Raw genomic sequence first — 14,671 nt, 5'->3', positions numbered from 1 at the left:
TGCACAAACACAAAATAGCTTCAGGAGAAATGCACAACACATCTTCTGATACCCATCACTGTAACAGTTAGTACTATTGCGTTTACTCTGATTTGATCTGTCTTACTTTTATTTTCTTACTTCCTCTGTTTTCTAACTCGACAAAGACTGGATCGATACAAAATAATCACTTTCTCACTCCTTTCTCTACTTTAGCTGCAACAAAACTGCGATGATGCAATATCCAGTATATAGTTTTTTATTATGCACAGACACTTAACCGATACTTTTAATTATACAATGGATCCAACATACGAGTGTAAGTGAATGAGTTTGCAGTCTGTATAATAATCATATGACAATTCTATTTAAGGTTTATGGCTTCCTGTCAGAGCAACTGCATTCCACAGCAGAGCTTTCAGAATTATTTCCAAAAAAAGTTGCAGCACAATTTGACATCAGACCATATGATTAACTTCACTTTGCAGAGCAGCAATATTAAAATCATGATCACCATTCAGCAGTGAAAGCAAATCATGAATATTTTTGGGTGGCTCATAATCAACACGGCGACAGTGGCTTTGGGAACTTCATTGGTACCACATTTATGTATTTACCAGACACATAATGGATTCAGGAGAAGAATCATTAAACTATCAGAACTTTCACATTAAACATCATAATCAGCTTTTTACAGTTCAATAGCAAATAGATTTACACAGATTTATGAGCAAATGCAGACTGGAATGAATTTTTGCAGGGAGACATTTTGAGTGACAATTTCCCCAGCGTGTTGCAGACAGTGAATCTGCTACATTGAGTTATCAGCTGTGTTTGTGTTAATCACATTGTTAGATAAGGCCTGGCAGTGCAGAATTTAAATAAACCAAATGTACTGGGAGGAGATGGACCAGTTCTTATCTTTGGGAGCACAACGTAGGAGGAGGAGGGAAAGCAAGCACTGATGGTGATGACTGGCTGAAAACAAGGCCCATAGCCTTCATTAACTGTAACAACTGTGTACCATACCACCACCTATATTGTATATACCAAACCATACCTTCTTGTTTCACATCGATCAAATACAGTGCAACACAACTGCATTTAACAGTGCTGAAAAGATATGTGTATATCATCACATCTCGAGATGTGATGATACGAGATGAGATGAGAATCTCGTTTCTTTCTACAACCCAATTTTCCTTTCTATACTCACCATAGTGACTGATGTGGTTCCTGCTGGACCTGTCTGCCTGGCCTGCCCAATGGGTCCACTTGCTGGCCCCATTTGCCCTGGCTTGGCCTGGCCTTGCCCCATGCCCATGCCTTGTCCCTGTCCAGGTGGCTGCTGCTGCTGAGTGCCAGAGGTCACTGGGGCACCGGGCTGTCCTTGTCTGGCTGCTGATGTCTGGGCTTGTTGTTGGAGCTGGGTCCTCTGTCCTGGAGCCCCATCTGTCTGGGGACCTGGCCCTCCTTGTCTCCCCGATCCTACAGACCCACCAGCAGGGCCCTGAGCCCGACCAGAACTACCAGACCTGGAAGACCCTGGGTTGAGGACAGGAAAGTTGGTATATTTATTGATATACTTTTTTTAAATAAACTGTTTTGTGATGATAACAGAAGTGTGGTATTTTTTAACTGTGACATTTTCACATGATTGCAATAGCATCTAAGTTTTTTGTTGCACTGTATACAAAAGCAAATGACAGGAACAGCAGGATTAAAAAGAATTACATGCAACAATTGTTGTAAGCAAAGATCAAACCAGTGATTTAATGAGTACGTTGCTAAGAACGCAGCCACGGTGCTGCCCTGGGAGAAAACATTTCCTTCATAAAGTTATGCTTGAAAAAGTTAATTAAAAACGGTTGATCCCTGAGGGGACAGTAATTGTAAAAGAGCATCAAATTCATTTCAGACAAGACATATTAAATATTTCTGCCTCAGCCCTAACAAAAAAAATCACATTGATCATATCCAAGGATCACCACTTAATATTACTACAGTAATAATTTAAGGATCTAGTATAGTTTAAGATTCATTCATAAAATTGACACTTCACTCATTCAATATGGGTCATGATCCAATGTGCGCCAGTAAATACAAACTGTCTTTTTCTACTTGGGTTGTTGCTTTACAAATGAGAAACAATAAAAGAGGGGGTTCTGAATTAAGAGGCCAAAGGGACGTGATGGAAATTAGGTCTAAATTAGAAAGATGCCTGTTACTTATCAGGTAACAGAGATGTAATTTATTTTAAATGAAGACAATTTGGCACCACTACTCATTATGGACAGATGCCAGATCATCTACATAGTCCAGAATGTGAAGGAGGTCTAATCCTATACTAGTCATAAAATTATTTGTTTATTACTACCAAAGGCCTAAATTACCAGATTTTATAATATATATTATTTTACCCCCTTGTTTTTGCAGTTAAGTGAATACAATGATCAGCCACTACATTAACACTAGTGATCTTACTAATGTTATGGAGGACAAGGGTCAGCATGGCCACTCTGAGCATTCTGCAGCTACACAGCACATATGCAGCAAAATGTGATACGCGTAATTGGGCCATTGATAAGTGTAATCAATGGCCCAAGAAAAATTCTCTACAACTACCACGTTAAGTCTTTTAATTAGTGAAAGTACTAATCAGGTAAACTACATTTAGCTTAGTTGGTACGGCAGTCATGCACGGACCACAGTGTCAGTGGTTCGATCTCCGGTCCTGACTACGTGTCGAAGTGTCCTTGGACGAGACACTGAACCCCAAGTTGCTCCTGGTGGATCAGGGGAGCACCTTGCACGGTAGCCACTGCCATCGTTGTGTGAATGGGTGAATGAGAAGTAACATTGTAAAGCAATTTGGATAAAAGCATTATATAAACTTCCATTTACATAAGTAAAAGTACTCCACTATGAAAACAATGTATTTTAAACAATACTGATTATGGTAATTGTTCATAAAAACAAACAAAACAATAATAATAAAACATTACCGTCAAAGTGTATATGTACCTGGTTGGCCCTGCATGTCCATTGGTGGTTGAGACTTGCTGCGTGAGGACCGGTGTGGGTCCCCCTGTCTGGAAGAGCGCTGGCTGTGATGGTGCCCAGATGGATCTCGTGAATAGTCTGAAGAGTGGTAACTTGCTGGCCTTGACTCGCCACGCCTTCCTGAAGATGAAGATCTTCCTGAAGGTTCATGGTGCATTGATGGGTCTTTGGGATGCCCCTTAGTTGACCTTGAAGATCTCTGCTCATCTGAATGACGTGAAGTGGATGAGTGACGACTAGAGCTGCCATGGTGCCGGTGGTCACGGGATGACGAGTGTCGCCCTCCCTGGCCATACTCATCCTGGGGCCACAGGTCCTCCTCAGGAGGCTCATCGTAATCATGGTAAGTGTGTTTGACACCATGTCGGCTCCTCCCAGATGAGTGGCTGCTCCCGTAGTGTCGAGAACTTGAGCGTGGCTTCTCAAACCAGTCAGTTTCTTCCTGGCCCAGATGGTAGGCTTTGGAAACCGAGAGCAGATCACAGTCAATCTCCATGTCGTTTGGAGACAGCGGCATGCAGGCTGAGAGAAGGAAGGAGGCAGACGAAGAAGACCAACCGCATGCAAAAGAAAAGAATAGGAGGGAGAAGACACAGAAAGAAAGGCAGAAAATAAAAGTAAAACTTTTACATTCATGCAGAATACACATCACCTTCACATATTACAAGACAATGTAAACAGGATAAAACAAACACTGCAAAACTGTCCATGTTGGCAGCTTATTGTGCTCAAAAATGTCTGGTTTAAATTTGAACAACATTTATGCTGTACGAACGTTGTTTATACCACTGCCATGCAAAGATCAATTTTTTTTATTATCTTGATGATATGAAAATAGTTAAATTAGTACAGTTAGGCAGTAATATTGGTCCTCTTTAAAAGTAAATTTTGATTTCATTGTCAGGGACAGTTTTGCAGTGTAGACAGAATTTAAAAAATCAAAATACATATAAACAAAACATTGATGTCAAAGACAATTAAAGATAAAACCCTGTAAAGAAAAAAATAACGTCTGCGGCGTGCAAAGAAGACCTTTCAAGTGAATCAGAGTGTAGCGAACGAAGAAAATGACCACGCCGAAGAACCATGCGAGTATTGGATAGACAGACGACTGGACGAACAGGCGGAAGGACGGACAGGCAGGCAGACAGACAGACAGCAGTCCACTGATAAGAGAGCTCCAAGTAACTCTCAGGAAGAAGAAAACATCAGCATGCAACGGCTATCTCTTTCTCTCATTTCTTTCTCTTTCTCTTGCTAAACCTAGCCTCTGGGTGGGTGGGGGACGTTTAGATAAATGGTGGGGCAGTAGTAGGTAGTGAGACTGTGTGGGCATTCAGCTCCCACAATTACCTTCGCTGTCTGACACAGCACAATGATAATCGTCTATAATGTACGTATCATCCGATTTGTAGACATGAGTCCGGGGAAGGTCCCGTATGTGGTCTTGTACGTCTGGCAGCGAATGGCTTGAACCATATTGGCCATAATAGTAATGATATCTACTGCCGCGACTGTTGTAAGGGTCGGGACCTAAGCTTGATGATCGGCCAGAGCCCATGAACCTCCCCAGGGGACTGAGTGGACTCTCCTCTTCAGAGTACTGGCGTGTTGGATGGCGCCCTCGGCTGTAGCCAGAGCGGTAGGAGCGATTGTCCCTCTCATAGGATCTGCTGCGATAGCTAGGGTAGTCCCTGGCTGAGATCTTGTCCATGCCGTAGCCGGTGGAACGGGAACGACCGGTGGAGGTATAGTAATTCCGATCGTCCTCCTCCACTAATGACCCATAGTGCCGACTACCGTGAGTGGTGCCACTGCTTCCCTCATAAGCACTCTTCTTAAAGCCGTAATCCTCAATCAGCTGGCGCCCTCGAATACGGAAGGAGGGGTAGGCCCCACCTGTTGCTGAAGAATATGAGGCTAGGTCTGTCTCCACATCCCGAGCCTCTTCAATGGGGGAAAACTTGGAGATTTTTTGCTCCAAACTTCCCAGTTTCCTGTGCTTGCTGCGCTTGGAGGACATGACGGCAGGAGCCAGAAGGCCTCTGGATGATGGCGAAGGTTTCTGTACCCCGGAGCGGATGCTGCCATATTTGTAGTCGTAGTCATAGTAATAGGGGGATCCCCCACCCATGCTAGCGCTCACGCTGCTGCTGCTGCCCCCTAGAGGTCCGTGCCTGTAGCTGCTCTTACCCCTGCCATGGTGATCGTACAGCTCTTCCTGCATCGCTGCTTCCTCCTCAGGTGCCCTGCAGTACGAGGAGCTGCCAATTCCCCCACGCGTTGTGCTGCCAATGGTGCTGCTGTGACCGTGGATGTCGCCTGGATAACGCCCACTGCTGCCATGGTGCATCATGTCCCCTGTCATCGTGCCCAGCCCATCTTTAGCCGTCAGCTCACTCACATCATCAATCATCATGTAATTCCTTGGAATGTTTTGCTCTAAGCCAGGAGCCCCATACATTCCATCTGCTGTGCTGTAAGTGCAGGGACTGTCTACAGAATGCCCATAAGCACTAGAAACTGTAGAAGTGTACTGTCCGTAAGAACTGGCTGTGGTGGCAGTGTAGCCATATGTATTAGCAGTTGTTGTGGTATACTGGCCATAAGAATTACCAATTGTTGAAGTATATTGGCCATAAGTACTGGGTGGCACTGTGGAGTACCCACCGTAGCTGCTGGATACAGGTGCTGAGCCATAGGGCCCATAGGAGCTGGCCATAGTTGTCATTCCAGTATACTGACCATAAGAGGGGGCTCCACTGGAATAGGTAACGTCCTGAGCAGTGGTGGTGACCACGGCTGTGGGGTTGCTGATTGTTTCATAGTTGGTGGGCATCTTGTGCTCCAAATCAGCAAGCGAAGTCTGCCTAGGTCTTCCTGGATTGACTGTCAGGATATCAGCTGGGGGCTGCACAGGGTATGGGGTGGTCTGGCTGGGGTAGGAAGACACAGCACTGGGATAAGGTGAGCTGTGGGTGGGGTAGGGAGGCTGGCCAGGTGGTGCAGGCCCAAAACCTGTATGACCTGGCTGGGGCTGAGGCTGTGGTGCAGCGGGCAACCCCAGGTCTGTCTGGGGGTATGGGAGCTGGGTTTGGGGGTAGGTATGGGAAGGATAAGGGGTTTGAGAATGATAAGCAGGTCCTGGAGGAGGGACATGGCTCTGGAGAGGTGTGGGCTGTGGCAGAGCCTGGGATTGAGATACTGTTGGATAGGGAGGTTGGTTAAATGTTGAAGATTGGTATGACAAACTTGACTGTTGAGTTGGTGCTGTCGGTTGGCTTTGGGGGTACTGACAGGAGAGGAAGGATGATGTGGGTGGGTACTGGGCTGCTGTGTTAAGATCACTGCTGAACTGGCTGAGAGGGGCGGTGCTTGGCCTTGTTGTCAGAAGGCCATTGGTTTCATGTGATGCTGCTGCTGCTGCTAAACGTAGATTATTTAACTCACTATCAGACATATAGTCCCTAGTGTCCCCCATACACCTTAAGTAGGCAATATCCCTTCTTTCCCTCTCTTTGACCAGTGTCTCTTTCCTTTGGTGGATTCCCAACTCGAGGTATCTCAGTTTAGCATCAATTTCCTTCTCTTCCTCCTCCAGTTCAGCTTGCTGCTTTCTCAGCTTGGTTGACTCTTGCTCCACTGCCTTGAGCTCATGGGTGAGGTCTTTGAGAAGGCTGGCCTTAGCAGCCAGAGTAGACCTGGAGCTGGGCTTGAGGCTGGGCACAGAGGGCAGGTAGACTTGTGGAAGGCCTGGGGTCATCATGGGCAGATGAACTGATGCAGTGGTCTCCTCAGGAGGAGGGCTGGGCAGGGTTCGCTTGACTTTACGCAACAGTGAGCTCTGTTGTAGGGCTGCCAGCTGGAGAGAGAGTGAGAGAGATGGGGAAGGAGAAATGGGAAAGCAAGAGAATATGGAGTGACAAAGCAACACGGAAATTAAAAGGATCGGACAGGTAAAACAGAATGTACAGTGTGATAAATGTGACAACAGTGGGGAAATTGAATTTAGAGAGGTGTTAATTGGAAAATTGGTAGAGGGCGAGGTGAAGAAAAATACAAAAAGAACGTGAAAGATCAAGAGGCAAACAAGGACAGGGAGGAAAGTAATGTAGACAGGAGTAAGCAGGGTTACAGAGGGATGTATGGAGACAGTGAGGTAAAAAAGAGAAATTTAACAAACAGAAAAGGGTAGAAACATGGTATAAGGAAGTTAAGGGAGGCAGATAACAAGTAGGGGATGAGGTGTATAGAACAGGAAGAGGAAAACAGGGAAAACTCAAAAAAAGGGAAAAGGGTCAGAAAACGAGGAGAGGATGCAAGAGAGACAAGGGAGACACATATAGACACAGAGACAAGGATGACAGGAAACAAGAGTGAAGTCTGTGTTAGAAGACATACAAAAACAATAACATTTGTGACAGTTATTGCAGTGGTGCAATATTCTGTTAACTGACAACTGGTAACTTATGTATTTTGGAAACTGTTTACTGGCTTTCTGCTTTAAGGATTGGGTAAACAGAACATGTGCCCCATTTCATGAAAAATACTTATTGTTATATGAATGTATCAAGAAAAAGCATCATGGAGTAATCTGTCTTCGGTCAAGAATTAGCATAAGTTTGTGACCAATATATAAGTGCTGCTTTTGACTCAGCGTTGACCTAAACCCATTAGGAACGCTACCAATGCTTTGTGTTATCCACAACGTGTTGAATTTTATGCCATTCTGAAGGCAAAATTAGAGAGTTCATAAAGTTCATGTTCTTAAAGGTTCTGAGTTTTTAAACTATTACATAAAAACAGGAATAAAAGACAAAAAATGTAGTGCACTTGATCAATAACAGTAATGGTATATTTTGAAACTAACACACCACTGTGTCTATTTTCCTGCCAACATCAGCCAACACTGTGGTTAATCAGTAAGCAGGGCGTGAAAATTTATATTAAATCAACTTTGATATTTACTTATACATTGTGTATTCCCCCTTTCCCCTACGCAAAGAATCATCTGCATTTAAAATTTTGTAAACACATACAGTGTGTCATGTGTTGTTTATCATGTCAATCTGTGTGGGGGCAGGAGTATGAAAAAAGATTCCCATAGGAACCTATTAATGAGATAATCTTAGCATGTGGGCAGTGAAAACATGCTTGTCACACATCAAAGGATTAGAAGAGAAAATACTATACAGTGTGAAAGATGTTCACACAACAAAGGGGTTATTCATTACATTTACAGAAACATTCATCACAACATACACATTATGACCCAATATAATAATCATGAGGGAACACAGAACATCATAAAACGAACATTTTACTAATCTTACAAGTACGTTTTCAAAGCACCCGGCTTAGTTTCATTTAACTTGCCGAAGGGTGAGACTGATCCACCAATGCAGTACCCAGTGACATGGATTACTCCTCAGTAACAGGACACTTATCTAGTGACTCACAATTAATGGATGCTACATCTAAGCAGTATCTGCAATCGGATTATTTAAACAAAAATCACTTTTGAAGACCTGACTGCAGAGAAAAAAAAATCTTGCAACTGTTCAAACGACCTGTCCAAAGAAATAAGGCTCATTGAATCAAATTTTTAACTGCTCCTAAAACCTACTTTCATCAGAAAGATGTATTTAAAAAAAAAAAACATGATTTAACTTGAATTTTTTAGGTATGTTTTCTATACTACTAGACTTGATTTTTACTATACATATACGTTTATAGTCTTTTCATTCAATTTTCTGCATCATAGCCTCTGTTTTGTTTTATAAATAGTGTTTTTTTCTATTATGATTACAACTATTCTCCAGCTATTAAAGCATTTTTTTTATCAATTAGCCATAAGATATTAAGCATTTTACTTTTTAAAAAATGTTACTATTGAGAGTATCTGCCGCCTGCTATTGTTATTCAGGGTTCCTCTGCATGCTATGCTTTCCTTCCACAGTCCACAGGTATGCAGGTTAGGTTAATTGGTGACTCTAAATTGCTCATAGATGTGAATGTGAGTGTGAATAGTTATCTGTATGTATATGTCTCTCTGTGTTGGCCCCAAGACTGGCAACTTATCCAGGTTGCACCCCGCCTCTCACCCAGTGACAGCTCGGATAGGCTTCGGCCCCCCCACGACCCTGAACAGGATAAGCAGTTAAAGGTGATAGATGGCTGGGCTTGTACAGTAAAGGAGTCACTCAAGTGAAGTAGCTCTTAAGTAGTTAATATTTGAAACAATTACAATGATTTTGTCCCTATAACTACAATGTAGTATTAGTAGCATTTTATTGAATACATTTTTTTTAGAGTATATGTCACTTATGTTAAATTTAGATTATGATTATGCAAATCAATATAAAGGGAAACACAGATTAAGGGGCAAAAACATTGTACCTATTTGTAATAAACTATCTACTAACTCATTGGATTAGTTTGTGGTTGAGCAGCTAAAAACCTTATTTCCCTTGCTATAATAAGGACCCTGGAATATTCAGCTGTGGATTCCACTTTGTATTTCACCTTTATGGCACCTATTATTTCATAGGAATAAGTGTCATTTGTTTCAAATTCAAAATGTGGTAGACTTAATACGTTCTATATGTCCAAAGGATGTAGAACACAAAACTGTTCAAACGACCTGTCCAAAGAAATAAGGCTCATTGAATCAAATTTTTAACTGCTCCTAAAACCTACTTTCATCAGAAAGATGTATTTAAAAAAAAAAAACATGATTTAACTTGAATTTTTTAGGTATGTTTTCTATACTACTAGACTTGATTTTTACTATACATATACGTTTATAGTCTTTTCATTCAATTTTCTGCATCATAGCCTCTGTTTTGTTTTATAAATAGTGTTTTTTTCTATTATGATTACAACTATTCTCCAGCTATTAAAGCATTTTTTTTATCAATTAGCCATAAGATATTAAGCATTTTACTTTTTAAAAAATGTTACTATTGAGAGTATCTGCCGCCTGCTATTGTTATTCAGGGTTCCTCTGCATGCTATGCTTTCCTTCCACAGTCCACAGGTATGCAGGTTAGGTTAATTGGTGACTCTAAATTGCTCATAGATGTGAATGTGAGTGTGAATAGTTATCTGTATGTATATGTCTCTCTGTGTTGGCCCCAAGACTGGCAACTTATCCAGGTTGCACCCCGCCTCTCACCCAGTGACAGCTCGGATAGGCTTCGGCCCCCCCACGACCCTGAACAGGATAAGCAGTTAAAGGTGATAGATGGCTGGGCTTGTACAGTAAAGGAGTCACTCAAGTGAAGTAGCTCTTAAGTAGTTAATATTTGAAACAATTACAATGATTTTGTCCCTATAACTACAATGTAGTATTAGTAGCATTTTATTGAATACATTTTTTTTAGAGTATATGTCACTTATGTTAAATTTAGATTATGATTATGCAAATCAATATAAAGGGAAACACAGATTAAGGGGCAAAAACATTGTACCTATTTGTAATAAACTATCTACTAACTCATTGGATTAGTTTGTGGTTGAGCAGCTAAAAACCTTATTTCCCTTGCTATAATAAGGACCCTGGAATATTCAGCTGTGGATTCCACTTTGTATTTCACCTTTATGGCACCTATTATTTCATAGGAATAAGTGTCATTTGTTTCAAATTCAAAATGTGGTAGACTTAATACGTTCTATATGTCCAAAGGATGTAGAACACAAAACAATCCTAACATTTGAGAAATTCATAAAATACGGAATTAGTCATCACAGTATTCACATAAAACATTCATAGTGTACATTATACAATGTGTGCAAAAGGGAAAAGCTTTGATCAGTTACATAGAGGCCATGCAGTGGTAATGCCTTCGGCTAGTCCTCCAGTGAACATAAAACCAAGACTATTGTCAAAAATAATGGCATTGTAAATTTGTGATTAAAGCCAATCCAATTAACAGTTTTTATTCTCTACCTGTAAGTGTTTATGAAATATACACTGCTGATTTTAATCAATCGTTTGACCTATTTACTGCAGGTAGCACTAAAAATGAATTACCTTTGTTTATTTGTAAAATTAGCTTAAAAAAAGAACAAATGGAAAGAAATGAAAACATCCAACTTGGTTTGGTAATTGGGAGATACAGTACCAAGAAATGCCTTGATTTCATCAAAACTCCAAAACAGACCACTAAAAATTGATCAAATGCAAGTGATAGTGGTGATGATTTCTTTTCTTTGAATGCATTTGACAACAATATGAGTTGTAATGCAAGTATCAGTAAATCCAAAATTAATGAGATACTCTATTAACAATAATTTGGAACTAAATATTAAACTCCAGCATGTGAAGCATCAAAGTAGTGGAGAACAAAGTAAGGTTTTAGCCTTTTAGAGCAACTACAGTTCATCACAACAGGGGTCCGACACACCACAACCTAAATGAGTTATACTAACTGCTGTTGAGGGTTACGGTTACCACCAACATACAGCTAATTACATTTAACAAAAATACATAATTCTGCTCATAACATGTCAGCTATATTGTTTTTTCTGTGTAAATAGAATCGTTTGGCTCTCATATCTCATATCGACCGTGCTCAGACTCCCTTTTAATCACTTCATTCTCTCTATATCTAAATGAATCTTTCAGTGAGCCTGGTCTGAGTGACTTTACCTGGCTCTGGAGTGCTTGCTGTTGATAAAGAGAGAGCCTGGCCTTGGTGTGTTCATCTGTGGTGGGGCTGAGGGGCTTTGGGTCTGACATAGACCTTTGGGTGCTCTTAATTGGTCGGGGTACAGAGGGGTGTCGTTGGGGGGACTCGGCTGTGTAAGACTTCTGCTGAGGTGTGACATGGGCCTTGTTCAGCCTTTCACTGGACAGAGACGTCTCCAGCAAACGGTGAGGGGACACTGGGGAGACTGGAGAGTAGAGGACTTGTGGAGATTTAGGAGCTGCGTGCTGCTGCCGGATGATGTTGGAGATGGACTCATTGTGGAGGTGGTTGTGAGGCTGATAGTTGATGTCAAGTGGGTCAGGGCGACGTCGCTCAAACTTCGCTGCATTTGCTGCAATATGCTGCTGGCGCTGTTGGCTCAGAAGGTCGGCAGAACTGGACTGATGTGTTCCCATACTTGTAGAGGAAGAATATGGACTGACTGTGGTTGGAACACTGAGCTGAGGAGCTACAACACCCTGTGAATGGGCCTCTGGATCAGTCTGGCATGCTAAAGACTGTCCTTTCTGAGTATGCTCAGGTCCAGAGATGTAGTGCACAATCTCTACTTTATTTGGGTCTGGAACTGTCACGTGGATTGCTGGGGAGACTCTTCCTAGGTGTTCCACTTCTGTCTGGCAAGACATTTCCCGGATGGTCTGGATGGCAATACTAGAGGATACCATCTTGGGTGTGTCGGTTTTATTGTCGGAGGTGGAACTGGTGGTAGCAGCAGTGCTGCCACTGGACTCAGAGTGCCGGGAAAAACGTGAGCGTCTTCTGCGGACAGGCTGTTCTATCTTGTCCTCATCATCATCTGTCTGGACAGAACAGTCAACACTTCGACCACGCCTCCTGGTACGATGTCGCATCATGTACCTGGTCATGAAGAGAACAGCAGCAACAACAGTAACAATAACAGCTTACAGTATATTACAATCTACATGTATCTGTACACAATGGATAGCAATAGAAATACTTTCTGAGCAATTGTTTCATTGCATAATTAACAAACAGATACATTTCCATCGCTATCCCCCACTATACACAACCATCCATCCACTACACATCTACATATCTTTACCTCTCTTCCCCATCTTCATCATCTGTCTGCACACAGCTGTCCACTATCCTGCGGGGGGATCCATAGAACACTATGCCTTCTCCATCCATGCTATCCCTACTCAGCCTGGTCATGGAGCTGTGTTTCCTCATGTTGCTTCTTGTCTCCATGTGCTTTTCCTGGCTCTTTAGACACATTTCTGATGAAGAGTTGGGAAGAGAACGGGAGCCCATCTGAGAGTCAGTGTAGGGGGGCAGGGGCTGTCCATTCACATCCAGCTGTGGAAAAAAGGGAAGCTCTAGGATTAGTTTCAACCATTTGACCCCAGCAAAGAGCTGACTGAGTGCATTGCGGATGTATTTGTTGTTTAATAACCACTTTGAGATTGGTTACGCTTTAGAAAGTGCTGCAGCAAGATATAGCAAAATTTGTGTAAGGGTAGGCAGGCATGTGTTTCATAGAGCAAAATTTTCTCTAATGCCAAGTCCACATTCCAAAAATGTATTCGCTAGAGCTTTATTTAGCATGCTTCTTCCCTATTTTCTCATATTGTACACGCTACAGTTCTGCCACTGTTGTCCAAGAGCTGAACATCCACATCGGTGCTAGAAGATGTGTCACCACTTATCACTCTACAATAGTAGTGCACTTACCTGCACACTCTGTGCTACAGCAGCTGATTTCTGTCTCTTCTGCTCTTCAAGCTGCTGCTGGAGCTGCTGCTGTAATGATTGAATCTGGTCTAGCTGTGATTTCTGTTGGGCTAACTGCTCCCTCTGGAGAACAAGCTGTTTTTCACGTTCCTGCTGCTGCTGCTGTAGAACCTAAAAAGTATTGATGGTAAAAAGAAATGGAAAAGTAACAGAAAAGTGGACATGCATGGAACAAAGGGTGACAAGTAAATGGTTTAGAGATGAAGAAATGAGACAACCAGAAAAAATAAACAATGGAAAATAGACAAGATGATAAACAAAATGCAAAAAAAAAGAGACAATAAAGACAAAAGAAGACAAGGTTGTTGACATTTGAAGATTTCAGTTGTACGCAAGATGATCACATCAAGATTCAAGAATGCAAACCAAAAAACAAGGCTTCTGACTATGCATATGACATAGAGTTATTCTCCTGATGGATTAGTTTTGAAAATGGTTCAGAGTTAGTCAAACTTGCATACTGTATATTGAAGAAACTAAGAATGGAAGCGCAACATAAAAGTGCAGCATGTACCGATCATTGCTGTGGCCAGTCATATTATGCTCATAACAAAATGCGTTTTCTGTGTTCCATATATGACAGGCTGGTGCAAATAAGGAGTTAGGGGTCTTGATTATTCAGTAAGTTATGAGATGCATATTAGGCATTCCATTTCTAGTTCATTCTTATTAACAAATGCTTCCACACCTGTTTAACAGAGTTAACTTGAAAGATTTTCAACTGCTTGTTCTATCAAAACAAAAGAAAATGATCTTGTTAGCTCTGAATGAATTATTATTAACACAATAATTCATAATGTAATCCATTTTCTTTTGCCATGAAACCATATGACAAACTAAATTTGAGAATCATCAGTTTACTTCATGTACTTGTACATGTACACACACTGCACACCTGTTCATGCACACTTTATATTGAGTAAATATCCAGTAAAATACACACATCACATCCACATTACCAAGAATACAGATGTATATCTTTCTCTCTATCTTTTCCAAATGACAGAATTTTAAACCATCTTCTACAGGGATATTTAATGAAATTAACTGAAACCAGCACAGTGTTTTACATTTACCTTCTTTAGTAATTTATAGTAGACTTGCATATATTTTATACAGAATGTGCTGAAGTTTTTCAATAATTCTGGGGAGTAATGCAG

At 41.5% G+C, this 14,671-nt stretch overlaps 1 protein-coding gene across 9 annotated transcripts in view; it reads right to left on the bottom strand.

Moving 5' to 3' along the window:
• bsna (bassoon presynaptic cytomatrix protein a) overlaps positions 1-14,671 on the bottom strand; it is a 108,760-nt gene that overhangs the window by 16,468 nt on the left and 77,621 nt on the right. For 5 of the 9 annotated variants that reach the window (XR_010916336.1, XR_010916338.1, XR_010916337.1 and 2 more), the window contains exons 5-11: positions 14,200-14,241; positions 13,452-13,622; positions 12,820-13,076; positions 11,696-12,614; positions 4,396-6,904; positions 3,004-3,501; positions 1,196-1,524 (exon numbers count right to left, since the gene is read on the bottom strand). Coding sequence is in view for 1 of the 9 variants with exons in the window: in XM_067526938.1 (XP_067383039.1) it covers positions 1,196-1,524; positions 3,004-3,501; positions 4,396-6,904; positions 11,696-12,614; positions 12,820-13,076; positions 13,452-13,622; positions 14,200-14,241 (4,725 nt within the window). In the remaining 8 variants the exon portion in view is untranslated. Of the gene's footprint in view, positions 1-1,195; positions 1,525-3,003; positions 3,565-4,074; positions 6,905-11,695; positions 12,615-12,819; positions 13,077-13,451; positions 13,623-14,199; positions 14,242-14,671 lie in introns of those variants that run through there. The other 4 variants (XR_010916341.1, XR_010916342.1, XR_010916339.1 and 1 more) reach the window with 4 other exon arrangements.

This window comes from Channa argus, chromosome 13, assembly GCF_033026475.1.
Source record: "Channa argus isolate prfri chromosome 13, Channa argus male v1.0, whole genome shotgun sequence".
NCBI classification, from domain to species: domain Eukaryota; kingdom Metazoa; phylum Chordata; class Actinopteri; order Anabantiformes; family Channidae; genus Channa; species Channa argus.
The sequence above is the reverse complement of the archived record's forward strand: the minus strand, read 5'-3'. Positions and strand labels throughout refer to the sequence as shown.